General features: G+C 41.7%; 1 protein-coding gene across 1 annotated transcript; it reads left to right on the forward strand.

The window, feature by feature from the left end:
- Nucleotides 1-690: 690 nt before the first annotated feature.
- Nucleotides 691-23,042, forward strand: LOC118402002 (E3 ubiquitin-protein ligase RNF138-like). The gene is made up of 8 exons (XM_035799787.2): nucleotides 691-815; nucleotides 3,648-3,830; nucleotides 4,061-4,214; nucleotides 10,706-10,854; nucleotides 13,080-13,127; nucleotides 13,217-13,349; nucleotides 21,914-22,021; nucleotides 22,364-23,042. The coding sequence occupies exons 2-8, from the start codon at nucleotides 3,667-3,669 to the stop codon at nucleotides 22,442-22,444; spliced, it is 837 nt and encodes a 278-aa protein (XP_035655680.2). The 5' UTR covers nucleotides 691-815; nucleotides 3,648-3,666; the 3' UTR covers nucleotides 22,445-23,042.
- Nucleotides 23,043-26,067: the final 3,025 nt, after the last annotated feature.

Consider the following 26,067-nt stretch of genomic DNA (forward strand, 5'->3'; position numbering starts at 1 on the left):
CTACTGATCACAAGATCAATAAAAAGAGAGTGAACTGAACACACAATCAATGGCGATATAGAGGGAACGAGTGAGGCCTGGCTGAGTTAGCCTCCACACTGCAGGACTGACCGCTTGCAATTAGAGAAGACGTTATTAATATACATGAGCTGGAATCTTAAATGGCCAGATATTGACTCCAAGGCCGGCAGATAACACAGTAGCTGTAAAATATTTTCTCTGAAAATGAGGGCACTGTTTTGATATTGAACTTTAAAGCAGCCCAAGCGCACAGTGTAGCTTGGAGTCAATGCAGGGTGTTCAGCAGTCACTTCTCTATAGGTATTAACTAAATAACAGTATCTATCAGAGGCTGTGGGCTGAATGTCTAACAGTTATCATTCCCTTACTGGTGAATAATAAATGGGAGTGAAACAAAATAAACATTGCCAGAAAATTTCAGTTTCACTTTCTGAACAGAGGAGCCTTTTTCTAAACTGTGATAATTCATAAAAGTCCCTCTAATTGTAAACATACACAATCATAATGGAGAGCATACAGTACGTTAAAGAGATCCCTTTGAAGTTTTGAAATGACTTGAACATTTTCCAAAGATTCGGTGCGCAGAAAACAACATCTGAATAAGTGTTCAAAGCCAATGACTCTTGTGAGTGAATGATGTTTGAAGCTGTTAAACATTTAGGTAATTTCCAACCTTCCTCTTGTCGACAGTGAAAGTGAAAACTAACTTGTCAGGGGATTTGCCGTGTTGTATTTATACTTTTCAATTCATTTTCAATCATTAGTTACGATTCACTAAGCAGATTGTACAGGTGGTAAGTGGATTTTTAAAATATAAATATGGATTTAATGTTGAGGGGAAAAGACAATGTACTGCTTAAAATAATGCTTGCTTGTTTCTGTGAATGCGAGCGAGAGCTAAGAGAGCCTTAGACTGGCATCACCATTTTAAAAGGTCTTCATCTAAAATGTTTAAAGGTATATGCATGTGTGGTTTGGATTAAGTGCACTAGTACATTGTCATGCATAGCAATCTAGCATTTTAGGTGTTCCTGACCATAATTGTTTGCGATCAAGTTGGTTGGGCAGGTTTAAGCCAGGTGTGGTAAGTTCGTGAATTAATGTGTTGTTCACCTATGCTTTCAGTCTCCCTATATAGTAGTTCTATTTGATGTAGCTCTGTCTTTTAAAGTAAAATGTACATGACTAAATATGAACATTTTAAACTAATGAATGAAATTAACTTGTGTTTTCCATGGTCTAATGTTTTCCATAGTCTAATGTTTTCCATGGTCTAATTTAAAGTTATTCTAATTAAATGCTCATTATCATTGGTTAATAAGTGTGGGTGGGTTTGAGGAACAAAGGGATAAAGGCTGTCCTTTTCTCTCAGCTCAGGGTTAAATAACAGTTGACAATGTGCTCAGTAGCAGTTTGTAGTGTACAGGCAGTTGATTTAGGCTGTTCTGGTAGACTCTCTTTAGTCCCAGTAAGGGGAGAGTTGGGCTCTGCTTAGAACTGGAAAAGCGGTAATCTGTATTTATGATATTTTGCATTTAGGCCCAGTCTTAGCTGCAGTAGGAACACTGTTGAGGGGCTGAGCTTTACACTCGCTGTCATTTTAGACTTTTTCATATCCTGAACATTGCTGCTATGGACAACTGTTTTCTAGACAAGCCATGTATCCTGAAATACTGCATCTGTAATAAATTCAAGGATGTTTTTTGTACAATCATGGGTCCTCCTCATTCTCACCTGTCACCTCCCTTGGCTTCTCTGGGTCAGCTATTCTACAAAGAGAGAGTGAACATTTTGCGGTCACATTCTAATGCATTATTACTTCAATGCTTCATGACACTACCATTATAATGCCTGGCACGTTTTGTATGAATACAGTACCAGTCAAAAGTCTGGACACCTACTCATTCAAGGGTTTTTCTTTATTTCCTACATTGTAGAATAATAGTGAAGACATAAAAACTATGAAAAAACACATATGGAATCATGTAGTAACCAAAAAAGTGTTAAACAAATCCAAATATATTTTATATGCTTCAAAGTAGCCAGCCTTTGCCTTGATAACATCTTTGCACATTCTTGGCATTCTCTCAACCAGCTTAACCTGGAATGCTTTTCCGACAGTCTTGAAGGAGTTCTCACATATGCTGAGCACTTGTTGGCTGCTTTTCCTTCATTCTGCACTCCAACTCATCCCAAACCATCTCAATTGAGTTGAGGTCGGGTGATTGTGGAGGCCGGGTCATCTGATGCAGCACTCCATCACTCATCTTCTTGGTCAAATAGCCCTTACACAGCTTGGAGATGTGTTGGATCATTGTCCTGTTGAAAAAACAAATGATAGTCGAAACTAAGAGCAAACCAGATGTGATGGCGTATCACTGCAGAATGCTGTGGTAGCCATGTTGGCTAAGTGTGCCTTGAATTCTAAATAAATCACTGACAGTGTAACCAGCAAAGCACCCCCACACCTCCTATATGCTTCATGGTGGGAACCACACATGCAGAGATCATCCGATCACCTACTCTGTGTCTCACAAAGACATGGCGGTTGGAACCAAATATTTCAAATTTGGACTCATCAGACCAAAGGACAGATTTCCACAGGTCTAATGTCCATTGCTTGTGTTTCTTGGCCCAAGCAAGTCTCTTCTTATTGGTGTCCTTTAGTAGTGGTTTCTTTGCAGCAATTCGACCATGAAGGCCTGATTCATGCAGTCTCCTCTGAACAGTTGATGTTGAGATGTGTCTGTTATTTTTATTTGGGCTGCAATTTCTGAGGCTGGTAACTCTAATGACCTTATCCTCTGCAGAGAGAACTCTGGGTCTTTCTTTCCTGTGGCTGTCCTCATGAGAGCCAGTTTCATCATAGTGCTTGATGGTTTTTGCGACTGCACTTGAAGAAACTTTCAAAGGTCTTGACATTTTCTGAATTGACTGACTTTCATGTCTTAAAATGAATGATGGACTGTTGTTGAACATTTAACAATGCACTCCTGTTAATTGAAATGCATTCCAGATTACTACCTCATGAAGCTTGGTTGAGAGAAAGCTTTGCACACTCTTGGCAGTCATCCAGGCAAAGGGTGGCTACTTTGAGGAATCTCAAATATAAAATATATTTTGATTTGTTCAACACTGTTGGGTTACTACCTGATTCCATATGTGTTATTTCATAGCTGTGATATCTTCACTATTATTCTACAGTGTAGAAAATAGTAAATTAAAGAAAAACCCTGGAATGAGTAGGTGTGCAAACTTCGAGTGGTATTGTAGGTCTGACTGTCAGAGAAAGCATACTGACTAGGTACATTGGGCCCAAAAAAGTATTTAGTCAGCCACCAATTGTGCAAGTTCTCCCACTTAAAATGATGAGAGGCCTGTAATTATTATCATAGGTACACTTCAACTATGACAGACAAAATGAGAAGAAAAGAAATCCAGAAAATCACATTGTAGGATTTTTAATGAATTTATTTGCAAATTATGGTGGAAAATAAGTATTTGGTCAATAACAAAGGTTTCTCAATAGCATCCTGGTTGGGGACTTCCAGTAAGGTCTAATAGCATTCTGGTTGGGGACATCCAGTAAACAGGTGGTGGTTTCCTCCTCATTCTCCTCACTCCAGGTTGGCAGAGTTGGGATGAATGGGAAGTGTGTGTTCTTCATCACTGGAGCCTGTGGGAGCTATGAATAATATCTGGGATGCTGCAGAGGGATCGTTGGACAGCTGCTCAGAGGAAGACTATGACTGTCCCATATGTCAGGATGTCCTGAAAACCCCCATCAGGACCAGGAACTGCAGACATGTGTAAATATACAAACCCATAACCCATAGTCAGGCCAAGGCATAGCCAGGGTCAAATAACCAAATATTTGAGATCAAATAATCCACAAAATGGCTGGCTCAGCTAGCTCAGTACGTTAGTTGCCAGATGTCTGTGATATTACCAACAACAAAAAAAACAACTCATGAGGAAATCCTATAGCCTACAATAAAATGCAACCTTTATTAAACAATAACCATCTCTGTCCTTTCAGGTTCTGTAAAAACTGCTTCCGCCTGGCTGTGAGGGCCCAGGGGCCACACTGTCCCCTGTGCAGGGGCCCCGTATCCGAGACTGAAAAGAGAGCAATAGATGTCCAGCAGCAGATGAGGGAGAGGAAAGGACAGTGCAGGGCCTGTGGTACTACGGTAGCAGACACTATTTATTACACTTTGTTTATAATGAGCTTAAATGTTTACACTTAAATGTTTTACCTGTGTGGAGTACAGAACATATACTCAGTATTTTGCAGTTTTACCTAAATACTGAGGAGGGCGTTGTTTTTCATGTTCTTCCAATGTTTCCCCTCCGTTTCCAGTCAAGCCAGGGGAATCCCATAGCTAGTACATGTAGTTCTTCCCCAAACCAACACTACAATCAGGTCGCTGATCAAAGGGACAACACACAGGAGGAAAACTCTGGAGTCTACACAGTATGATAAATACACTCAAGTGTGCTTATGATTTTCACCCCCTAAAGTCTTCCACCATATATGAAGTATACTTTTCACCCATAGGAATACCTTGAGGGGTTGAAATGTTAATAAACACACTTGGGACTATATTACCACTGTTTGTGTGTTCCTTTTTTGATGATGAACATTCACTTTAATATCTAACACCTGCTCAAAGCCTTTGGATGTGTGTACAAGGTTATATTCCCTGATTATAGACTAATTGGATTTATTTATTTTATTTAACCTTTATTTAACTAGGCAAGTCAGTTAAGAACATTTAATGATTTACAATGACGGCCCGGATGACGCTGGGCCAGTTGTGCGCCGCACTATGGGACTCCCAATCAAGAGCGGATGTGATACAGCCTGGATTTGAACCAGGGACTGTAGTGACCCCTCTTGCACTGAGATGCAGTGCCTTAGACCGCTGCGTACATGTGTGTTAACTATTTAACTGTACTTGATTGCTTAAAAGGCCGCTAAAATTGTAAATATTGGTTATTGGTATCTTTTTTGGGGGGGCATGGAAAATATTGGATATCGGTATCTGCCAAAAATGTAATCGGTGCATCACTAAACACAACACATAAAGAGAGACATAAAGAAAGACTGAAGACAACATAGCATGGCAGCAACGCATGACAACACAGCATGGTAACAACATGACAACAAAATGGTAGTAACACAAAACATGGTACAAACATTATTGGGCACAGACAGCACAAAGGGCAAGAAGGTAGAGACTACAATACATCACGTGAAGCAGCCTCAACTGTCAATAAGAGTCATGATTGAGTCTTTGAATTAAGAAATTGAGATAAAACTGTCCAGTTTGAGTGTTTGTTGCAGCCCGTTCCAGTTGCTCGCTGCAGCAATCTGAAAAGACGAGCGACCCAGGGATGTGTGTGCTTTGGGGACCTTTAACAAAATGTGACTGGCAGAATGGGTGTTGTATGTGGAGGATGAGGGCTGCAGTAGATATCTCAGATAGGGGGGGAGTGAGGCCTAAGAGGCTTTATAAATAAGCATCAACCAGTGGGTCTTGCAACAGGTATACCGAGATGACCAGTTTACAAAGATTATAGAGTGCAGTGATGTGTCCTATAAGGAGCATTGGTGGCAAATCTGATGGCCGAATGGTAAAGAACATCTAGCCGATCGAGAGCACCCTTACCTGCCGATCTATAAATTATGTCTCTGTAATCCAGCATGGGTAGGAAGGTCATCTGAATCAGGGTTCATTGGGCAGCTGGGGTGAAAAAGGAGCGATTACAATAGAGAATACCAAGTCTAGATTTAACTTTAGCCTGCAGCTTTGATATGTGTTGAGAGAAGGACAGTGTACTGTCTAGCCATACTCCCAAGTACTTGTATGGAGGTGACTACCTCAAGCTCTAAACCCTCAGAGGTAGTAATCGCACCTGTGGGGAGAGGGACATTCTTCTTACCAAACCACATGACCTTTGTTTGGAGATGTTCAGAACAAGGTTAAGGGTAGAGAAAGATGGTTGGACACTAAGAAAGCTTTGTTGTAGAGCGTTTAACACAAAATCCAGGGAGGGGCTAGCTGAGTATAAGACTTTCATCTGCATATAAATGGATGAGAGCGCATCCTACTGCCGGAGTTATGTTTATGTAAATTGAGAAGAGCGTGGGGCCTAGGATCATGCCTTGGTGACAGGCAGTGTCTGAGACAGCAGATGTTCTGACTTTATACATTGCATTCTTTGAGAGAGGACCCCTCGAGACACCAATACTCCTTAACTGGCCCACAAGAATGGAATGGTCTACCATATCAAAAGCTTTGGCCAAGTCAATAAAAATAGCAGTACAACATACCTTAGAATCAAGGGAAATGGTGACATAATTTAGGACCTTTAAGGTTGCAGTGACACATCTATAACCTGAGCGGAAACCAGATTGCATATCAGGGAGAATACTATGGACATCAAAAAAGCCAGTCATTTGATTATTGACAAGTTTTTCCAACACTTTTGATAAACAGGGCAAAATAGAAATAGGGCTATAACAGCATGTCTCGTGGAGGTAGATTACACAACTCTTACTATTAGGTTCATTTCATCTATCTATATTAACATTTTGCAGAGCCCTGGGATAAAGTCCTGTAAATTCAAGCCATTAGCATATATGTGTAGCATATCTCTGTCGTTGAATCTGTTCCCGTGTTGCTGTTCTGTGTTGCCATGTTCGTGGTTTTCCTGCCAAATTGGGCCACTTTGAAAATTATGTTGCGGGTGAAAATGTATTGGTTTTGGGCTATTTCTAAAGTACACTGCGGCCGCCATGGCATTTCTCTTTAAAAATATATATATTTCACGATGACCTGCTGCTGACTGTCAGGCAGTGAGGCAGGCTGTTGCTGAGTGAGTGGTTGGGAGGACTGGAGGAGTGTGTGTTGAGGGAGCACTACAGATAATATAATAATAATATAATAATAATAATAATAATATATTGGCAGGTGAGTGTGAGAAGAGCAGCAAGTGGGCACTTTGTGACAACTTTTTTTTTTTACCAGTTGTAGGTAGGGTTGGATTTGTTTCTTTCCTATCCGTTTTTTTGCGGTGTACTTTTTGTGTCCAGTGACTAATGTATTGTTATCTGTGTATGAGGAGGAATAATAATGACGGTTTATGCCCTGCTATTGTTTTCATTTGGATTTGATTTTTGTACCCAAATATACTTTATTTTGTGTTTAGATTGTCATGGAGACACCGATTTCCAAACCTTTTTCCATAAGACATTCATACGCTAGAACTGATGCACATCAAGAAATAATGCAGACAAAGTACTGGAAAATTACTTTTGGGCGCACTAGAGAGCATTACATAAATCCGCTCAGAGGTGGTTTAAACTGCATTCTAATGTTGACTGCTTAAAGACAACGGTACCAAGCGAAGTGTTTTATGCATGCTCAGTTCTTGGGTCTCTGGGGCTGCCAGAGTAGACATTTGAAATATAAGTTATGGAGCTCCCTCACGTGGTTCTTTTTAATAGGGGAAAAGTCCTCAATGCAACTGACATTAGGCTAAATGTGGAGAATTATACATTTTCCTCTGTTGGCCATCAAGTAGCCTATTCATGTATATGCCATTGCAGTATACCATTTGATACAATACAATAATGTTGAAATCATGATGTCACTGGAGACATTGCAAATCAATTCGTGCCACTTGTGTTGCCTACCTGGAGCTGGCAAATCAATTTAATAAATAGCTTAACTTTATTGCTGTTGTAGCCTTGTGTAATTAGGAACGCATTAGATTGACGGTAACAGTAGTCAGATTAGGCTGCAGGTAAAAATTAAAAATAAACACTGGCTGTTGTTGACAAGCATATTCAGTTCATAAACATATTATCAATATTTCATTCAGTGATTGAAATGACAAGATCCTCAGTAACCTATTCCAGCAGACTTATGGCAAAATCGCCTTGCTAATCATGTTGAATAAATTAAACTAAGCAAACTGCTAAATCGTTCAGTTTACATCTTGCCAACATCTTTTCTAGGCTCCTGTATATTATATAAAATTAGATGTAGGCCTATCAGGGGCCATCACCTGCCATTATCTAAGCAAACTTTGGCAATTTTATTAGAATCATGAACCCAGAATTTAATCTGTAGCCTATGTCTATTGAAATGACAAGTCAATCTCGCAAATAGGCCATTTATAACAATTTGTAGTCTTAACATCTGGCACATAACAGCACAATTGCCAGAAAATAGCCTGACATAAGTTTATTTTTATTTTTATGTTCATCCAAGTGTTTTTTAGATCCTCTGTCATCACTCAAACACTCCTGTCGGATTTACCTATAGTTATGTACATGCACAAAGGGGATTTATTTTTAAACCTGGTTCGAGCCCTGAATGCTGATTGGCTGAAAGCTGTGGTATATCAGAACATATACCAGGGGTATGACAAAACGTGACTTTTTACTGTTCTAATTATATTGGTAACCATTTTATAATAGCAATAAGGCACCCCCAGGGTTTTTGGAATATGGCCATTATACCACGGCTTAGGTCTGTATCCAGGCACTGCGTTGTCACGCCTAAGAACATACCTTTTTTTATTTGATTTTTATTTAACCTTTATTTAACTAGGCAAGTCAGTTAACCTTTTTCATTAAACTTTCTCACAAATTTATATGGACAAATTACAGACTCCTCTTTTAATCTGCGTATTTCTCCAAGACTCAGTTATCCTGAGTCTGCACAAAACTGCCAGGACCTAGGATCAATGGAGACACTTAAGATTATCTCTTGACACATAGTCATGGCCTCTCAAATAGTCATGGCCTCTAAACCTTCAAGCTGCGTACTGGACCCTATTCCAACTAAACTACTAAAAGAGCTACTTCCTGTGCTTGACCCTCCTATATTGAAAATAATAAACGGCTCCCTATCCTCAGGATGTGTACCAAACTCCCTAAAAGTGACAGTAATAAAGCCAAACCATGACCCAGACAATGTAAAAAAAACTATGTGCCTATATCGAATCTTCCATTCCTCAGATTTTATTTTGAAAAATCTGTTACGCAGCAACTCACTGCCTTCCTGAAGACAAATAATGTACACGAAATGCTTCAGTCTGGTTTTAGGTCCCATCATTGCATTGAGACTGCACTCGTGAAGGTGGTAAATTACCTTTTAATGGCGGCAGACCAAGGCTTTCCATCTGTCTTTATGCTCCTAGACAACTTCTTGCCTGGTTTAGATCTTATCTGTTGGAAAGATACCGTATCAGTTAGTCTCTGTGGATGGTTTGTCCTTTTGAGTTTCAGTGTTCCTCAAGGTTCCGTTTTAGGATCACTATTGTTTTCACTATATATTCTACCTCTTGGTGATGTCATTCGGACACACAATGTCAACTTTCACTGCTATGTGGACAACACACAGCTGTACATTTCGATTAAATATGATGAAGCCCAAAAATTGCCTACCTTGGAAGCCTGTGTTTCAGACATAAGGAAGTGGATGGCGACAAAACAGAGATGTTAGTTCTAGGTCCCACTAAACCATTTTGACAATTTAATCTTTATGGTTGTACAGTTGTCTCAAATAAAACTGTGAAGGATCTCAGGGTTGCTCTGGACCCTGCACTCTATTTTGACGAACATGTCAAGAATATTTCAAGGACAGATTTTCGTCAAAAAATGCAGAAAAGCTCATCAATGCTTTTGTCACTATTAAATTAGACTACTGCAATGCTCTACTCTCCGGCTACCTGGATAAAGCACTAAATAAATTTCAGTTAGTGCTAACCACAGCTGCTAGAATTTTGACTATAACCAAAAAATGTGATCATATTACCCCAGTGCTAGCCTCTCTCTACACTGGCTTCCTGTTAAGGCTAGGGCTGATTTCAAGGTTTAACTGCTAACCTAAAAAATAATTAAATGGGCTTCTTCCTACCTATCTATCAGATTTGGTCCTGCCGTACATACCTACACGTACGCTACAGTCACAAGACGCAATTCTCCTTATTGTCCCTTGAATTTCTAAGCAAACCGCTGGAGGCTTTCTCCTATAGAGCTCAATTTTGATGGAATGGTGTGCCTACCCATGTGAGAGACACAGACTTGGTGTCAACCTTTAAGTCTTTACTAAAGACTCATCTCTTCAGTATTATGTCCTATGGTTAAATGTGTGGGGTGCGAAGGTGAACGACAAGGCACTGGTCTCACTGGCTCTCTCTACGAACCAGTTGTACCCTCTTCAACCACTGTGGTTATTATTTGACCCTGCTGGTCATTATGAACATTTGAACATCTTGAATAACAATCTGGCCTTAATTGCCATGTACTCTTATAATCTCCACCCGGCACAGCCAGAAGAAGACTGGCCACACCTCATAGCCTGGTTTCTCTAGGTTTCTCCCTAGGTTCCTACCTTTCCCAGAGAGTTTTTCCTAGCCACCATGCTTCTACATCTGCATTGCTTGCTGTTTGTGGTTTTAGGCTGGCTTTCTGTATAGCACGTTGACATCTGCTGATGTAAAAAGGGCTTTATAAATACATTTGATTAATTTATCAACACCACCGGTGGATTAGATAACTTTGTCAATTTAGCTAATTATGGTTGCTAATTGGTTGAAAACAAACATGTTACTTCACACATCACCCATTTTATGTATAGACCTATGTGATTTCACTTCTCAGAAGTTTCTCAGCAAGATGAGGGTTCACTACAAAAGCTGCAGGAAGTACCTTGAGGAGTATGGCACCCCTCTTGACGCACCACCCCCACCAGTCACACCAACGACTCAGGAAGTCAGCCGTGTATCTGTGGATACGATCCACATGACTGGGCAAGTATACAGAAATTGAATCCACCGAATCATAGGTGACTGACCGTCTTGATTTGGGCTTATGTAGCAACATTTAAAACATTTTTTTTTTACATTGGATAAAAGCAGAGACACAGGAACTTGTAAGACTTGTAACCTCACTTTTGAGAAAATGGCCTTTGAATGTTTTGCTACCTACTAGAGAGCTCTTCTTTGTCTACACCCATTCGGCATTGTTCACACCCTCTTAAACTTTAGCCCCACCCATCTTTTTTAGGGTTGATCCAACAGCAGTCAAGCACCCAAGCTAACTGGCTAACTTGCTAACTACTTCCAGACACAATCGAGAGAACAGCTCACTGACCAGTACTTGCCCTATCAGAGATGGTTAGGCTGTTTTTATATTATCCAGACCGTTGCTGCTGGCAACAATTTACCTATATTCAACGGGTGTTGAGCATTCGTATATTTGACAGTTATCCTGCGCTCTGTTTCACTCAGACGAAAGTGCTCTGAAATTGGAGTAGATAGCCAGAGCGAATTTACCAGCTACGTCTATCAACAGTTGTCGCAGTGACATTCTATTGAAGGGTGTGTTCGTAAATTCAATCCGGAGTGCCAGAGTACGCTTTGGGCGTTCATAAATTCAGAGTGTTTCGCACTCGGAGCGTTCAGAGCGCAAATTGGACGCTCTGGCAGATGAGTAGGGTTGATCCAAGCATTCTGACCTCACAACGGCAGTCAAGCACCCAAGCTAACTGGCAAACATTGGCTTGCTAGCTCCTTCCAGACACAAATGAGAGAACACCCCACTCTGACCATTTTACTCACCCTAGCAGAGCTGGTTAAACTGTTTTTATTTTATCCAGAGCGTTGGTTACTGTAACTGTGCTGCTTGCAACAATTTAATCACGCTTTTTTCCCGACGTTTACTGATACCGGCCATATTCAACGGGTGTTGAGCGTTGGTAAAATAATCAGTTATTCTGTACACTGGCACACTCAGACGAGAGTTCACCTGAAATCGGAGTAGCTGGCCAGACTGAATTTACGAACACACTGGTTACGTGCGTAGTGATGTCTTTTGTTAAGACATGTAGGTAAACAATGAACCATAATCCCAACTCATGACGCTACTACCCTGCATGAATCTGCAGGTAGCTAACTAACCAGGTTCAATGTTAGATAGCTAACATTAGGCTATAACTAGCAAAGCAAATGGCTCTGAGATACGAATAATAAGATCATACACATAACGTTAGCTAGCGAGCCAGCCAGCTAACGTTAGCTAGCTAACAGTACATTTTAACTTGAAATGAAACCACTTTACATCAAAATTAGAAAAGTGTAATATCTGAAAATATAGCTAGCTAGACTATCTTACCCATGTGCATCATGGATCGACATGTCTACCTGTCACAGATGCCATGGTTGCCCTTAGATTGAAGATGTAATCCAGAGACCAGTGTCTTCTCCATCTCCTTAGCTATCATACTCAAATTCCAATGATTTCAAAACTCAGTCCTCCAGAAAGTGGAGACCAACACTTAAGCAGTTTTACTACACGAAGCATTTTAAAAAAGCCACGTTAGACAGGATTACCTACACATACTGACTAGCTCAAATAGGAGAAGCAAGAAGGATCGGAGGACCAAGATGCAGCGTGGTAAGTGTTCATGACGATTTATTAAAAACGAACTGAACACTGAAATACAAAACAATAAACGATGTGATGAAAACCAAAACAGTACCGTGTGGCGACAAACACTCACACAGAAACAAACACCCACCAACCAACAGTAAAACCCAGGTTACCTAAGTATGATTCTCAATCAGATACAAAAAAACTACAGACTGCCCACCCCAACTCACGCCCTGACCATACTAAATAAAGACAAAACAAAGGAAATAAAGGTCCGAACGTGACACCTCTTTGATGATATATTGGCTATAGTGAATACATTTGTGAATAACTTGTGTGTTAAATAGCCAGATATACTATATGTCACAGCCTATAAGCCACAGACTTCATTCTGATTTACAGTTATGGATGCAATGTTATCATGACTTTAAATCAGCTCTCTTCCTCTTTCATTAAACATGATCTGTTAAGAGGTCCAAGACATTAATAAAACATTTGTTTGAGAGTTTCTTCTGATAGTTGAGATTAGATATGTTGATCATTGATCAAAGAATTATACTCTCAAAGTGGTGTATATTTGACTATTCATTATGTTTTCATCTAGGATTCTACCAGGACAGCCCACACAAACACAGATATCTGAATTGGTTAGGTATGTATGATCTTACTGTCAAAATGGATCCATGTTGTGAAATTATTGTATTTTTGTGCATGTGTTAATGATGGTGACTTGTTTCTCAGGCCCAGAGTGTTGACGTTGGGCTTCCTGGGAGGAAGGGTGTACTCCTGCCCATACTGCCCCCTGCAGGGGCTCACAGACATGAGACTGGTCCAGCACTGTGTCGGCAGCCACACAGGAGAGAATGCTCCAGCTGTGAGTGAGCCTATTCTAACTTTCACCTAACTTTCAAACATGAACCTCAATAGCAAGAGCTGCAAAATGTCTTGAATAGTAATTAATGCTAGATATTACATCTATACTGAACAAAAATATAAATGCAACATGTAAATTGTTAGTCTCATGTTTCATGAGCTGAAATAAAAGATCCCAGACATTTTTCATATTCACAAAAAGCATATTTCTCTCAAATTCTGTGCGCAAATTTGTTTACATCCCTGTTAGTGAGTATTTCTCCTTTGCCAAGATAATCCATCCACCTGACAGGTGTGGCATAACAATAAGTTGACTAAATAGCCTGATCGATACAAAGGTGCACCTTGTGCTGGGAACAATAAAAGACCACTCTAAAATGTGCAGTTTTGTCACACAACATAATGTCACAGATGTCTCAAGTTGAGGGAGTGTGCAATTGGCATGCTGAGTGCAGGAATGTCCACCATAGCTGCTGCTAGAGAATTGAATGCTAATTTCTCTACTATGTGCCTCATCCAACATAATTTGGCAGTACGTCCAACCAGCTTCACAACTGCAGACCATGTGTAACCACACCAGCTCAGGACCTGCACTTAGGCTTCTGCACCTGTAGGATCGTCTTAGACCAGACAGCTGAAGAAACTGTTTGCACAACCAAATAATTTCTGCACAAACTGTCAGGGAATCTCATCTGCATGGTCGTTGCCTCACCAGGGTCTTGACCTGACTGCCCTTCGGGGTAGTGACTGACTTCAGTGGGCAAATGCTCACTTTTAATGGCCACTGGTATACTGGAGAAGTACTGTATGCTCTTTACAGATGAATCCCTGTTTCAACTGTATCGAGGAGATGGCAGACAGCGTAGCATGTATGGCGTCGTGTCGGCAAATGGTTTGCTGATATCAACGTTGTGAACAGAGTGCCCCATGGTGGCGGTGGGGTTATGGTATGGGCAGGCATAAGCTACGAATAACGAACACGATCACATTTTATCACTGGCAATTTGAACGCACAGAGATACCATGACGAGCTCCTTAGGCCCATTGTCATGCCATACATCCACCGCTATCACCTCATGTTTCATCATGACAATGCATGGTCCCATGTCGCAAGGATCTGTACACATTTCCTCGAAGCTGAAAACGTCCCAGTTCTTCCATGGCCTGCATACTCACCAGACATATCACCCATTGAGCATGTTTCAGTTCCTGACAATATCCAGCAACTTCTCACAGCCATTAAAGAGAAGTGGGACCACATTCCACAGGCCACAATCAACCGCCTGATCAACTCTATGCGAAGGAGATGTGTTGCGCTGCATAAGGCAAATGGTGGCCACACCAGATACTGACTGGTTTTCTGATCCACGCCTTACCTTTTTCTTCTATGGTATCTGTTCTCTCAATTCTCTCATGATTGTAGACCAAGGTAAACCCAATTGACGCCTACAAGAGGAAGTTGACCTCCACAGCATATCTGTATTCCCAGTCATGTGAAATCCATATTTTAGGGCCTGTTAGTTTTTTACTCTGTTTGTCAGAGAACTAAGTTAAAGCTCAAACCAAGTTTATTCACCAAATGGGTCAAACAGCTGAAAAGACAGACATGTTTTTTTGTGGGTTTTTATTGTGAAACAAGAAACAAGACAAAAAAACAGAACTTGAGCATTGGCCTGGGGTTAGGTTTATGAAAGTCATAAATACCTCTTCCCCCCTTTTTCCTCTCTCTACCCTACTGATGTTACATTTGCAAACCCCTTGGTTAACATAGAGATTCTGGGAACATCAGAAGGTGGTGGGAAATGAACTATATTCTGGTAATCTGACCAATTTAACATATGCGGTGGTACTTAATGAATATGATGTCAGTTCGGTTGTCATCTGAGACATTCTCATCAATGATAAGATGACAAACTCTACAGTGGAAAGTTTACACATCAGAGTTATCGGATTCCCATGGAATTGTTATTCGATTTAATTGTTTGAATATGAAATTATTAGTGATGGGATGAAATGTAATTTTAGCTTCTACAATGTGAGATTTGGGTTTTCATAAGGTGCTCTGCTCAATCAGTGGCCCGCTCCCGTGAAGGGACATGGGCTATAAAACCTTTAAAACACGCCCTCCTCTCCCTTCCTATATAAAGCCTTGATGACAATGTAACCTCCTGTTCCGAGGACGTGAGGACGACGGTCCGATGTCAGAATAGTTCAGATAATAACTACAGAACGAAGCCAACATCAGCGTGAGCTTTGGTTGCGAATGGTATGAACTTCGAACTCTTATTCACTACAGAAGTGATACCTCCTAGCCGTTGAGTTAGCAACAGCCGCTGCAAACGAGAGTTAGGACGGAACAGACAGAGTATCCCGTCTACCACACAACGATGTTACTACAACATATTCAATTTACCAGCAGAGACATTCTTCAAAGGACTCTGTTGGGCAACACGGACTTCCATCTACCACCAACCTACCGAAGAGTAAATATTTATTGCATTTTCCTTTTCCAAATGGGCGGTAATTTAGAATGCATAAGATACTGTATTTACGATAGCACAGCTTCGCCCTTTGTTCCTCAGTCTTCCCGCTCTTTCACTCAAACCCAGCCCCTTTTCTTTTATGTAACCAGCTGTCATATCTGTTCCGCCCGCTAGGGACCTTTTTCCTTTGACGTAATTTGTAATCAAGTCATGATTTAAATATGTGTATGTGTAATTCTGTTTGATTAGTTAGGTATTTAGTAAATAAATAATTAAACCCAATTTTGTATTGCTGATTCAACTTGTTAGCCAGGGTTTGTGCAGATAACCAAGAATTTACAACTTTCAGATGAGACTGAATTAAGATGACAATTAATATTGACTGCTATTGATGTAAAATATTACTAGGTCTTTAAGAGTTTATTCGAAAGATAACAGCTCTATAAATATTATTTTGTGGTGCCCGACTCTAGTTAATTACATTTACATGATTAGCTCAATCAGGTAATATTATTTTATAGAATAGCATGTCATATCACTTAATCCAGGATGTCCAAAGACACGACAATATTTTGTAGAGCAACCTTTTGCAGCAATTACAGCAGCAAGACTCTTGGGGTATGTCTCTATCAGCTTGGCACATCAAGCCACTTGGATTTTTGCCCATTCTTCAAGGCTAAACTGCTCCATCTCCTTCAAGCTGGATGGGTTCCGCTGGTCTACAGCAATCTTTAAGATATACTACAGATTCTCAATCGGATTGGGGTCTGGGCTTCGACTAGGCCATTCCAAGTGATTTATATTTTCCCCTTAAACCACTCAAGTGTTTCTTTAGCAGTATGCTTAGGGTCTCAGTCTCAAATCTCTGGGAGACTGAAACAGATTTCCCCCAATTTCCCTGTATTCAGCGCCATCCACCATTCCTTCAATTCTGACCAGTTTCCCAGTCCCGCTGATGAAAAACATCCCCACAGCATGATGCTGCCACCACCATGCTTCACTGTGAGGATGGAGTTATCGGGATGATGAGAGGTGTTGGGTTTGTGCCTGACATAGCGTTTTCATTGATGGCCAAAAAGCTCAATTTTAGTCTCATCTGAGTCTCCCACATGCCTTTTGGCATACACCAAATGTGTTTGCTTATTTCTTTCTTTAAGGAAGGGCTTTTTTCTGGTCACTCTTCTGTAATGCCCAGCTCTGTGGAGTGTATGGCTTAAAGTGGTCCTATGGAGTATCTGTCCAATCTCCGCTGTGGAGCTTTGCAGCTCCTTCAGGGTTATCTTTGGTCTCTTTGTTGCCTCTCTGATTAATGGCCTCCTTGCCTGGTCTGTGAGTTTTGGTGGGCGGCCCTCTCTTGGCAGGTTTGTTGTGGTACCATATTCTTTAAAACATTTTATAATGGATTTAATGGTGCTCTGTGGGATGTTCAAAGTTTCTGATATTTTTTTTATAACCCAACCCTGATCTGTACTTCTCCAGAACTTTGTCTCTGACCTTTTTGGAGAGCTCCTTGGTCTTGATGGTGCCGCTTGCTTGGCGGTGCCCCTTGCTTTAGTGGTGTTGCAGACTTTGAGGCCTTTCAGAACAGGTGTGTATATATACTGAGATCATGTGACACTTAGATTAAACACAGGTGGACTTCATTTAACTAATTATGTGACTTCTGAAGGTAATTGGTTGCACCAGATCTTACTTAGGGGCTTCATAGCAAAGGGGGTGATTACATATACACGCACCACTTTACTTAAAAAAAAAAAAAATCATTTCACTTCACCAATTTGGACTATTTTGTGTATGGGGAAAAATAAAAAACTCCAAGGGGGATGAATAATTTTGCAAGGCACTGTAGGCATTCCTCTTGTGCAGATGGGATAGGGCAGTGTGCTGGCGATTGCATCGTCTGTGGACCTATTGGGGCAGTTAGCAAATTGAAGTGGGTATAGGGTGACAGGTAAGGATATGATCCTTGACTAGTTTCACGGATCCCTCTGGAACTTTCATTACGCACACCTGTTCCCTATTCCCACTGATTAGTACCTGTATAAGTGTGCCTTTTGGTTTCCATCGGGCTGTCCATTATTGTTACAATGTCCGTTGCTGCGTTTGAGTACCTGTGCTGTGTATTTTGGCTTTCGTGCCATTGTGGATTGCGCAGATGATTACGGTTCTCGTTCTGTGTGTTAATCAATGTGCGCGTGTGTTATTTATTCGAGGTACCCCTCGCTCTTTTGTTTTGGATTCCTACCCTGTGTGTTATGTGTTTGTTTTGGTCTTCGTCCCCGTGCCTTTTACATGGCCTTAATTTGGGCTTAATAAAAAACCTCAGGCGCAGGAATGCGTAATGTCTCCTGAATTTCTTCATACCAACATGACAAATAGTCTCTCAAAGCAGTTATTTTGTTCAGTTACCTTTGCATTCTTGTGTACAGGAACAATAGTGGCCATCTTGAAACATGTGGAGCTTGAATTTGTCCATAAACACACCATCCAGCTGGTCTGCGCATGCTCTGAGGACGCGGCTACGAATGCCGTCTGGGCCGGGGGCCTTGCTAGGATTAACACTTTAAATGTCTTACTCACATCGGCCATGGAGGAGGAGAGCCCACAGTCCTTAGTAGCTGGCCTCGTTGGTGGCACTGTGTTATCCTCAAAGCGGGCAAAGAACGTGTTTAGCTTGTCTGGCAGCAAGACGTCGGTGGTTGTCCTTTTGTAGTCCGTGATTGTCTGTAGACCCTGCCACATATGTCTCATGTCTGAGCTGAATTGCGACTCCACTTTGTCTCGGTATTGATGTTTTGCCTGTTTGATTTCTTTACGGAGGGAATAGGAGAAATACACTGTTTGTATTCTGCCATATTCCCCATCACCTTGCCATGGTTAAATGCGGTGCTTCGTGCTTTCAGTTTTGCGTGAATGCTGCCATCTATCCACGGTTGCTCGTTAGGGTAGGTTTTAATAGTCACAATGGGTACAACACATCCTGTACACTTCTTGATAAACTCGGTGAACGTCTCGGTGTACACGTCCATATTATTCCCAGAAGCTACCCGGAACATATTCCAGTCAGCGTGATCAAAACAATCTCAAAGTGTGGATTCTGATTGGTCAGACCAGCATTGAATAGTCCTTAGCAAGGGCGCTTCCTGTTTTAGTTTCTGCCTATAGGAAGGGAGGAGCAAAATGGAGTCTTGGTCAGATTTGCCAAAAGGAGGGCAGGGGAGGGCCTTGTATGCATCCCGGAAATTAAAATAAGAATGGTCCAGTGTTTTTCCAGCACGAGTGCTACAGTCAATATGCTGAAAGAATTTAGGTAGCCTTTTCCTCAAAATTTGCTTTGTTAAAATCCCCAGCTACAATAAATGCAGCCTCAAGATAAATGGTTTCCAGTTTGCATAAAGTCCAGTGAAATTCCTTGAGGGATGTCGTGGTATCAGCTTGAGGGGGGATATACATGGCTGTGACAATAACCGAAGAGAATTCTCTTGGGAGATAATTCATTCGGCATATGATTTCCAGGAATTCTAAGTCAGCTGAACAAAAAGACTTGAGTTCTTGCATGTTTTTACAATTACACCATGAGTAATTAACCATGAAGCATACACTCCCCGCCCTTCTTCTTCCCAGAGAGATATTTATTCCTGTCAGCGCGATGCACTGAGAATGTAGGTGGCTGTACAGACTGACAGTATATCCCGAGAGAGCCATGTTTCCGTGAAACAGAGTATTTTACAATCCCCGATGTCTCTCTGGAAAGCAGCCCTTGCCCCGATCTTGTCAACTTTGTTATCTAGGTACTGGACATTAGCAAGTAATATACTCAGAAGCGGTGGGTGGTGTGTGCACATCCTAAGTCTGACTAGAAGACCGCTCCGACTCCCTCTTCTCCGGCGATGTTGTTTTGGGTCGGCCTCTGGAATCAGTTCAAATGCTCTAGGTGGTGCAGACAAAGGATCCACTTCGGGAAAGTCGTATTCATGGTCTCAGTGTTGGTAAGTTGACGCCGCTCTGATATCCTATAATTCTTCCCGGCTGTGTGTAATAACACATAAGATTGGGTTGAGGTCAGCTAATCACTCTCCTTCTTGGTCAAATAGCCCATACACAGCTTGGAGGTGTTTTGGGTCATAGTCCTGTTGAAAAACAAATGATAGTCCCACTAAGCGCAAACCAAATGGGATAGCATATCGCTGCAGAATGCTGTGGTAGCCATGCTGGTTAAGTGTAACTTGAATTCTAAATAAATCACTGACAGTGTCACCGGCAAAGCACCCCCACAGCATCACACCTCCTCCTCCATGCTTCATGGTGGGAACCACACATGCAGAGAACATCCGTTCACCTACTCTACGTCTCACAAAGACACGGTGGTTCGAACCAAAAATCTCAAATTTGGTCTCATCAGATTTCCACTGGTCTAATGTTCATTGCTTGTGTTTCTCGGCCCAAACATGTCTCTTCTTATTATTGGTGTCCTTTAGGAGTGGTTTCTTTGCATCAATTCGACCATGAAGGCCTGAACAGTTGATGTTGAGATGTGTCTGTTACTTGAACTCTGAAGCACTTATTTTGGCTGCAATCTGAGGTGCAGTTAAATGTTGATTTCTGAGGCTGGTAACTCTAAGGAACTTATCCTCTGCAGTAGATGTAACTCTGGATCTTCCTTTCCTGTGGTGGTCCTTATGAGAGCCAGTTTCATCATAGCGCTTGATGCTTTTTGCGACTGCGTTTAAAGAAACTTTCAAAGTCCTTTTCCACATTCCACATCAAATTTTCCACATTGACTGAACTTCATGTCTTAAATTAATTATCAACTGTCGTTACTCTTTGCTTATTTTAGCTGTTCTTGCCATAATATGGACAAATAGGGCTATTCTCTGTATAACAAAGGGTGGTACTTTGAAGAATCTCAAATATAAAATACACTGCTCAAAAAAATTAAGGGAACACTAAAATAGCACTGTTTCTGACCATTTGAGCAGACACATGCACAATTGTGGCCTGATGGAGGTCATTTTGCAGGCCTCTGGCAGTGCTCCTCCTGCTCCTCCTTGCACAAAGGCAGAGTTAGCGGTCCTGCTGCTGGGTTGTTGCCCTCCTACGGCCTCCTCCACATCTCCTGATGTACTGGCCTGTCTCCTGGTAGCGCCTCCATGCTCTGGAGACTACGCTGACAGACACAGCAAACCTTCTTGCCACATCTCGCATTGATGTGCCATCCTGGATGACCTGAGCCACTTGTGTGGGTTGTAGACTCCGTCTCATGCTACCACTAGAGTGAAAGCACCGGCAGCATTCGAAAGTGACCAAAACATCAGCCAGGAAGCATAGGAACTGAGAAGTGGTCTGTGGTCCCCACCTGCAGAACCACTCCTTTATTGGGGGTGTCCTGCTAAATGCCTATAATTTCCACCTGTTGTCTATTCCATTTGCACAACAGCATGTGAAATGTATTGTCAATCAGTGTTTCTTCCTAAGTGGACAGTTTGATTTCACAGAAGTGTGATTGACTTGGAGTTACATTGTGTTGTTTAAGTGTTCCCTTTATTTTTTTGAGCAGTGTATATTTTTGATTTGTTTAACACTTTTTTTGGGGGGGGGTTTCTTGGTTACTACATGATCCCATATGTGTTATTTCATAGTTTTGATGTCTTCACTATTATTCTACAATGTAGAAAATAGTCAAATTGTTTTTCAAAGTAGAACCCAACAGGCCTCATTATGTATTTAAAATGTATTTAAACTTTTACTCAACTAGGCAAGTCACCCTCTCCTAACCCGGATGGCGCTGGGCCAAATGTGCTCCGCCCTATGGGACTCCTGATGATGGCCAGCTGTGATACAGCCTGGGATCGCACCAGGATCTGTAGTGACATCTTGAGCACTGAGATGCAGTGCCTTAGACTGCTGCGCCACTCGGGAGTCAATTTACTGATTTCCTTATATGAACTGTAACAGTAACTCGTGAAAATCTGAAATTGTCGCATGTTGCGTTTTATATTTTTGTTCAGTGTAAAAATAATTGGGATGTGCATTAGGATGTGCTGTTTGTTCTGTTTGGGAAGTCACCCCCTCTCTCCTCTAGGTGTGTCCCATCTGTGCTGCCACTGTTTGGGGCAATGCTAGTTACTGCAGCCGAAACCTCATCGGTCACCTGGCTATCAGGCATTATTTCAGCTATGACACCTACATGGTGAGTGTCTCATAATCTCTCTGAAGTTATGCCAAGGAGTTCCATAGAAAAGAAAATGGATCACGATTTCCAAGAAATTATTCCTAGAAATACTTCAGAGGAAAACATTGTCCTGTTCTTGACAGCACTGTCACTCAATGCATTTTAAATTGCAACAGGCTGACTTTGCATTATTCTAACATACAGTACATACCATCATGTCTACTTTAGATGGTAGCCTAGAACACAATAGCCAATTTCCTTTCTAATTGCTGTGTCGTGTATTTTGTACATACCATAAACAAAGATGGTTCATGTTTGTTGATGTCCTACTTTTTACGGAATCCTCCTGTATGTTCCCAGAATGTAGGGGAGGACGATTACACCCAACTCTGCCTTGCCATTCAGCAGTCACTGCGACAAGGCACCGGCATCACAGAGTGACAACAAGGCCCTAAGAGAGCTACACATTATGTTCCAACACAATACATACCTCTTCAACCATTCCTTGCCACATCAATGATGTCTATGATGTTACTTATTGTGTGTGTATCCTGTTTCTTTTCTCTCCTTCTCCCCTCAAAGGTGGCAATCATCATCATTCCCCAATCAGAAGACACACCTCCTCCTGTTTCCATTACGCAATCACATCCCCTTTCCCTTGGTTTAAAAACCCATTCAGTTGTTTCCTCTGTGTCTCGCTCTCTGTGTCTCGCTCTCTGTGTCTCGCTCTCTGAGTCTCGCTCTCTGTGTCTCGCTCTCTGTGTCTCGCTCTCTGTGTTTCGCTCTCTGAGTCTCGCTCTCTGTGTCTCGCTCTCTGAGTCTCGCTCTCTGTGTCTCGCTCTCTGTGTCTCGCTCTCTGAGTCTCGCTCTTTGCGTCTCGCTCTTTGCGTCTCGCTCTCTGAGTCTCGCTCTCTGAGTCTCGCTCTCTGTGTCTCGCTCTCTGTGTCTCGCTCTCTGAGTCTCGCTCTCTGTGTCTCGCTCTCTGTGTCTCGCTCTCTGAGTCTCGCTCTCTGTGTCTCGCTCTCTGTGTCTCGCTCTCTGTGTCTCTGCTCTCTGAGTCTCGCTCTCTGTCTCGTCTCTGTGTCTCTCTGAGTCTCGCTCTCTGAGTCTCGCTCTCTGTGTCTCGCTCTCTGAGTCTCGCTCTCTGTGTCTCGCTCTCTGAGTCTCGCTCTCTGAGTCTCGCTCTCTGAGTCTCGCTCTCTGTGTCTCGCTCTCTGTGTCTCGCTCTCTGAGTCTCGCTCTCTGAGTCTCGCTCTCTGTGTCTCGCTCTCTGAGTCTCGCTCTCTGAGTCTCGCTCTCTGTGTCTCGCTCTCTGTGTCTCGCTCTCTGTGTCTCGCTCTTTGGATTGAGCTCTCTTTTGTTTTTGCAACTACATGTCACTTTGTCCACACCTGTGAGTTTTGTTATGGTGTTTGACTGTTTGTTTGATGGTGGGAAAAGGGGGAACCAAGACAAGTTGCCGCAGGAATAAATACCCTAGTTCGAACTGGGCGGACCACCCTCTGTATTTTTGGTTAGTTAGTTAGCTGTATTGAAGTAGGCTAGTCTAGCTTAGGGATGTATTTGGATATTTGTTTCTTTCCTTGGGTCCAGCTCAGCCCCTTTTCCTGCCCCCCTTTGCCGTGTGTTTAAAAATAAACCCTGAGTGTTTGACGGTAATTTAGTTGTCTGTGGTTTTTCGTTCTCACTGTTACTTTGTCATTATTATATGTTACGGGTCTCGTTACTCGTTACATTTTGGTAGACAGAAGGTGCTATTTGGTAAAAGGGGTGAATAAGTCATCAAAAAGAAAGGACCAAGGCACTCTTCATATAATTAATTAAAATGCCTTTATTTGTATGGCATGTTCAATAGAAACAAAGTTTTAATAATCTGACGCGTTTCGGCTGCATGGTCTTCGTCAGGGAGTACAACCAAATAATACAAGGCAGGTAGCCTAGTGGTCAGTGTTGGGCAAGTAACAAAAGGTTGCTAGATCAAATCCCAGAGCTGATAAGGTACAAATCTGTCGTTCTGCCCCACTGTTCCTAGGCTGTCATTGTAAATAAGAATTTGTTCTTAACTGACTTGCCTAGTTAAATGAAGGTTAAATAAATAAAATATGTGTCTACTCACAATAACCTCCAATATCTTACTGAGTGAAGGGAGTAGACTAATTGGTTGACTATTGGCACGAGTAATGGGTTCTTTGCTATTGGGATTGGACACAGTTTAGCATGCTTCCATAAATTTGGAAATGTCCCCCTTTCCAGTGACTAATTAAATATGTATTTCAGTGGAGCTGCAATCTGGGGAGCAGCATAGCAAAGTAAAAAATTGAAGGGGTGGAGAAAAGTTAAAGATGGATTTTTAAGCCTTGCGAACTTTTGAGACATGGCTTGTGTATGTGTGCAATTGCGGGTGAACGGGCAAGAAAATATAATTAAGTGCCTTTGAACGGGGTATGGTAGTAGGTGCCAGGCACACCGGTTTGAGTGTGTCAGGAAACTGCAACGCTGTTTTTTCCACACTCAACAGTTTCCTGTGTGTATCAAGAATGGTCCAACACCCAAAGGACATCCAGCCAACTTGAAACAACTGTGGGAAGCATTGGAATCGACATGGGCCAGCATCCCTGTGGAATGTTTTCAACATCTTGTAAAGCCTGACAAATTGAGGCTGTTCTGAGGGCAAAAGAAGGTGCAACATAACATTAGGAAGGCGTTTCTAATATTTTGTATACTCGGTGTATATTATAGAGGCTATTGCAGCACCTATCAACCAAACAGACTTTCTCTCCCTTGAGGTTCCCAATAACTGCAAGTGTGATATGCTTGTTAGCAACTGTTCTGCCATACTTGTTGTTTTATTTATTTATGTCTGGTATGTGTTAGACAAATCATATAGCTAAACTGGCAAACTATAACTAATGCTGTCAATCTGGTGGTAAAGTAGTGAAATATACATGTTCATATCTTCTTGTCACCGTCCAGTATAAGTATTGATAATTGCAATGTAGGTTGTGACTGTTCGTAACGATCTGACACTTTTTAATGATGAGACATGATTAAACACAACTAAATGTTTCCCTGTTTGAGCTTTGTGAACAATAATGCAGCAGTGTGATTTCAAATGTGATTGTTCAAGTGTATTTTGATAATTTTGCAATAAACACTTACTTCCCTCAAACTGTTTTCTTAAATAGTATCAGGTGTCTTCACCTATATCATCTGCATATACAGTAAGGTCAAAAATGATTGTCCCCCTTAATAAAGATGAGCAAGAAAGACTGTATAAAATAAATAATACAAATATTGAGCTATATTGTGTGCTGGAACAAATGTGGAAATTATATTTCGTACTAATAAACTCAGCAAAAAAATAAATGTCCCTTTTTCAGGACCCTGTCTTTCAAAGATAATTCGTAAAAATCCAAATAACTTCACTGATCAAGTGTAAAGGTTTTAAACACTGTTTCCCATGCTTGTTCAATTAACCATAAACAATTAATGAACATGCACCTGTGGAACGGTCATTAAGACACTAACAGCTTACAGACGGTAGGCAATTAAGGTCACAGTTACAAAAACGTAGGACACTAAAGGGGCCTTTCTACTGACTCTGGAAAAACACCAAAAGAAAGATGCCCAGGGTCCCTGCTCATCTGCGTGAACGTGCCTTAGGCATGCTGCAAGGAGGCATGAGTACTGCAGATGTGACCAGGGCAATAAATTGCAATGTCCGTACTGTGAGACGCCTAAGACAGCGCTACAGGATGGACAGCTGATCGTCCTCGCAGTGGCAGACCACGTGTAACAACACCTGCACAGAATCGGTACATCCGAACATCACACCTGCGGGACAGGTACAGGATGGCAACAACAACTGCCCGAGTTACACCAGGAACACACAATTCCTCCATCAGTGCTCAGACTGTCCGCAATAGGCTGAGAGAGGCTGGACTGAGGGCTTGTAGGCCTGTTGTAAGGCAGGTCCTCACCAGACATCTCCGGCAGCAACGTCGCCTGTGGGCAGAAACCCATCGTCGCTGGACCAGACAGGCCTGGCAAAAAGTGCTCTTCAC

This window comes from Oncorhynchus keta, chromosome 23, assembly GCF_023373465.1.
Source record: "Oncorhynchus keta strain PuntledgeMale-10-30-2019 chromosome 23, Oket_V2, whole genome shotgun sequence".
Lineage (NCBI taxonomy): Eukaryota > Metazoa > Chordata > Actinopteri > Salmoniformes > Salmonidae > Oncorhynchus > Oncorhynchus keta.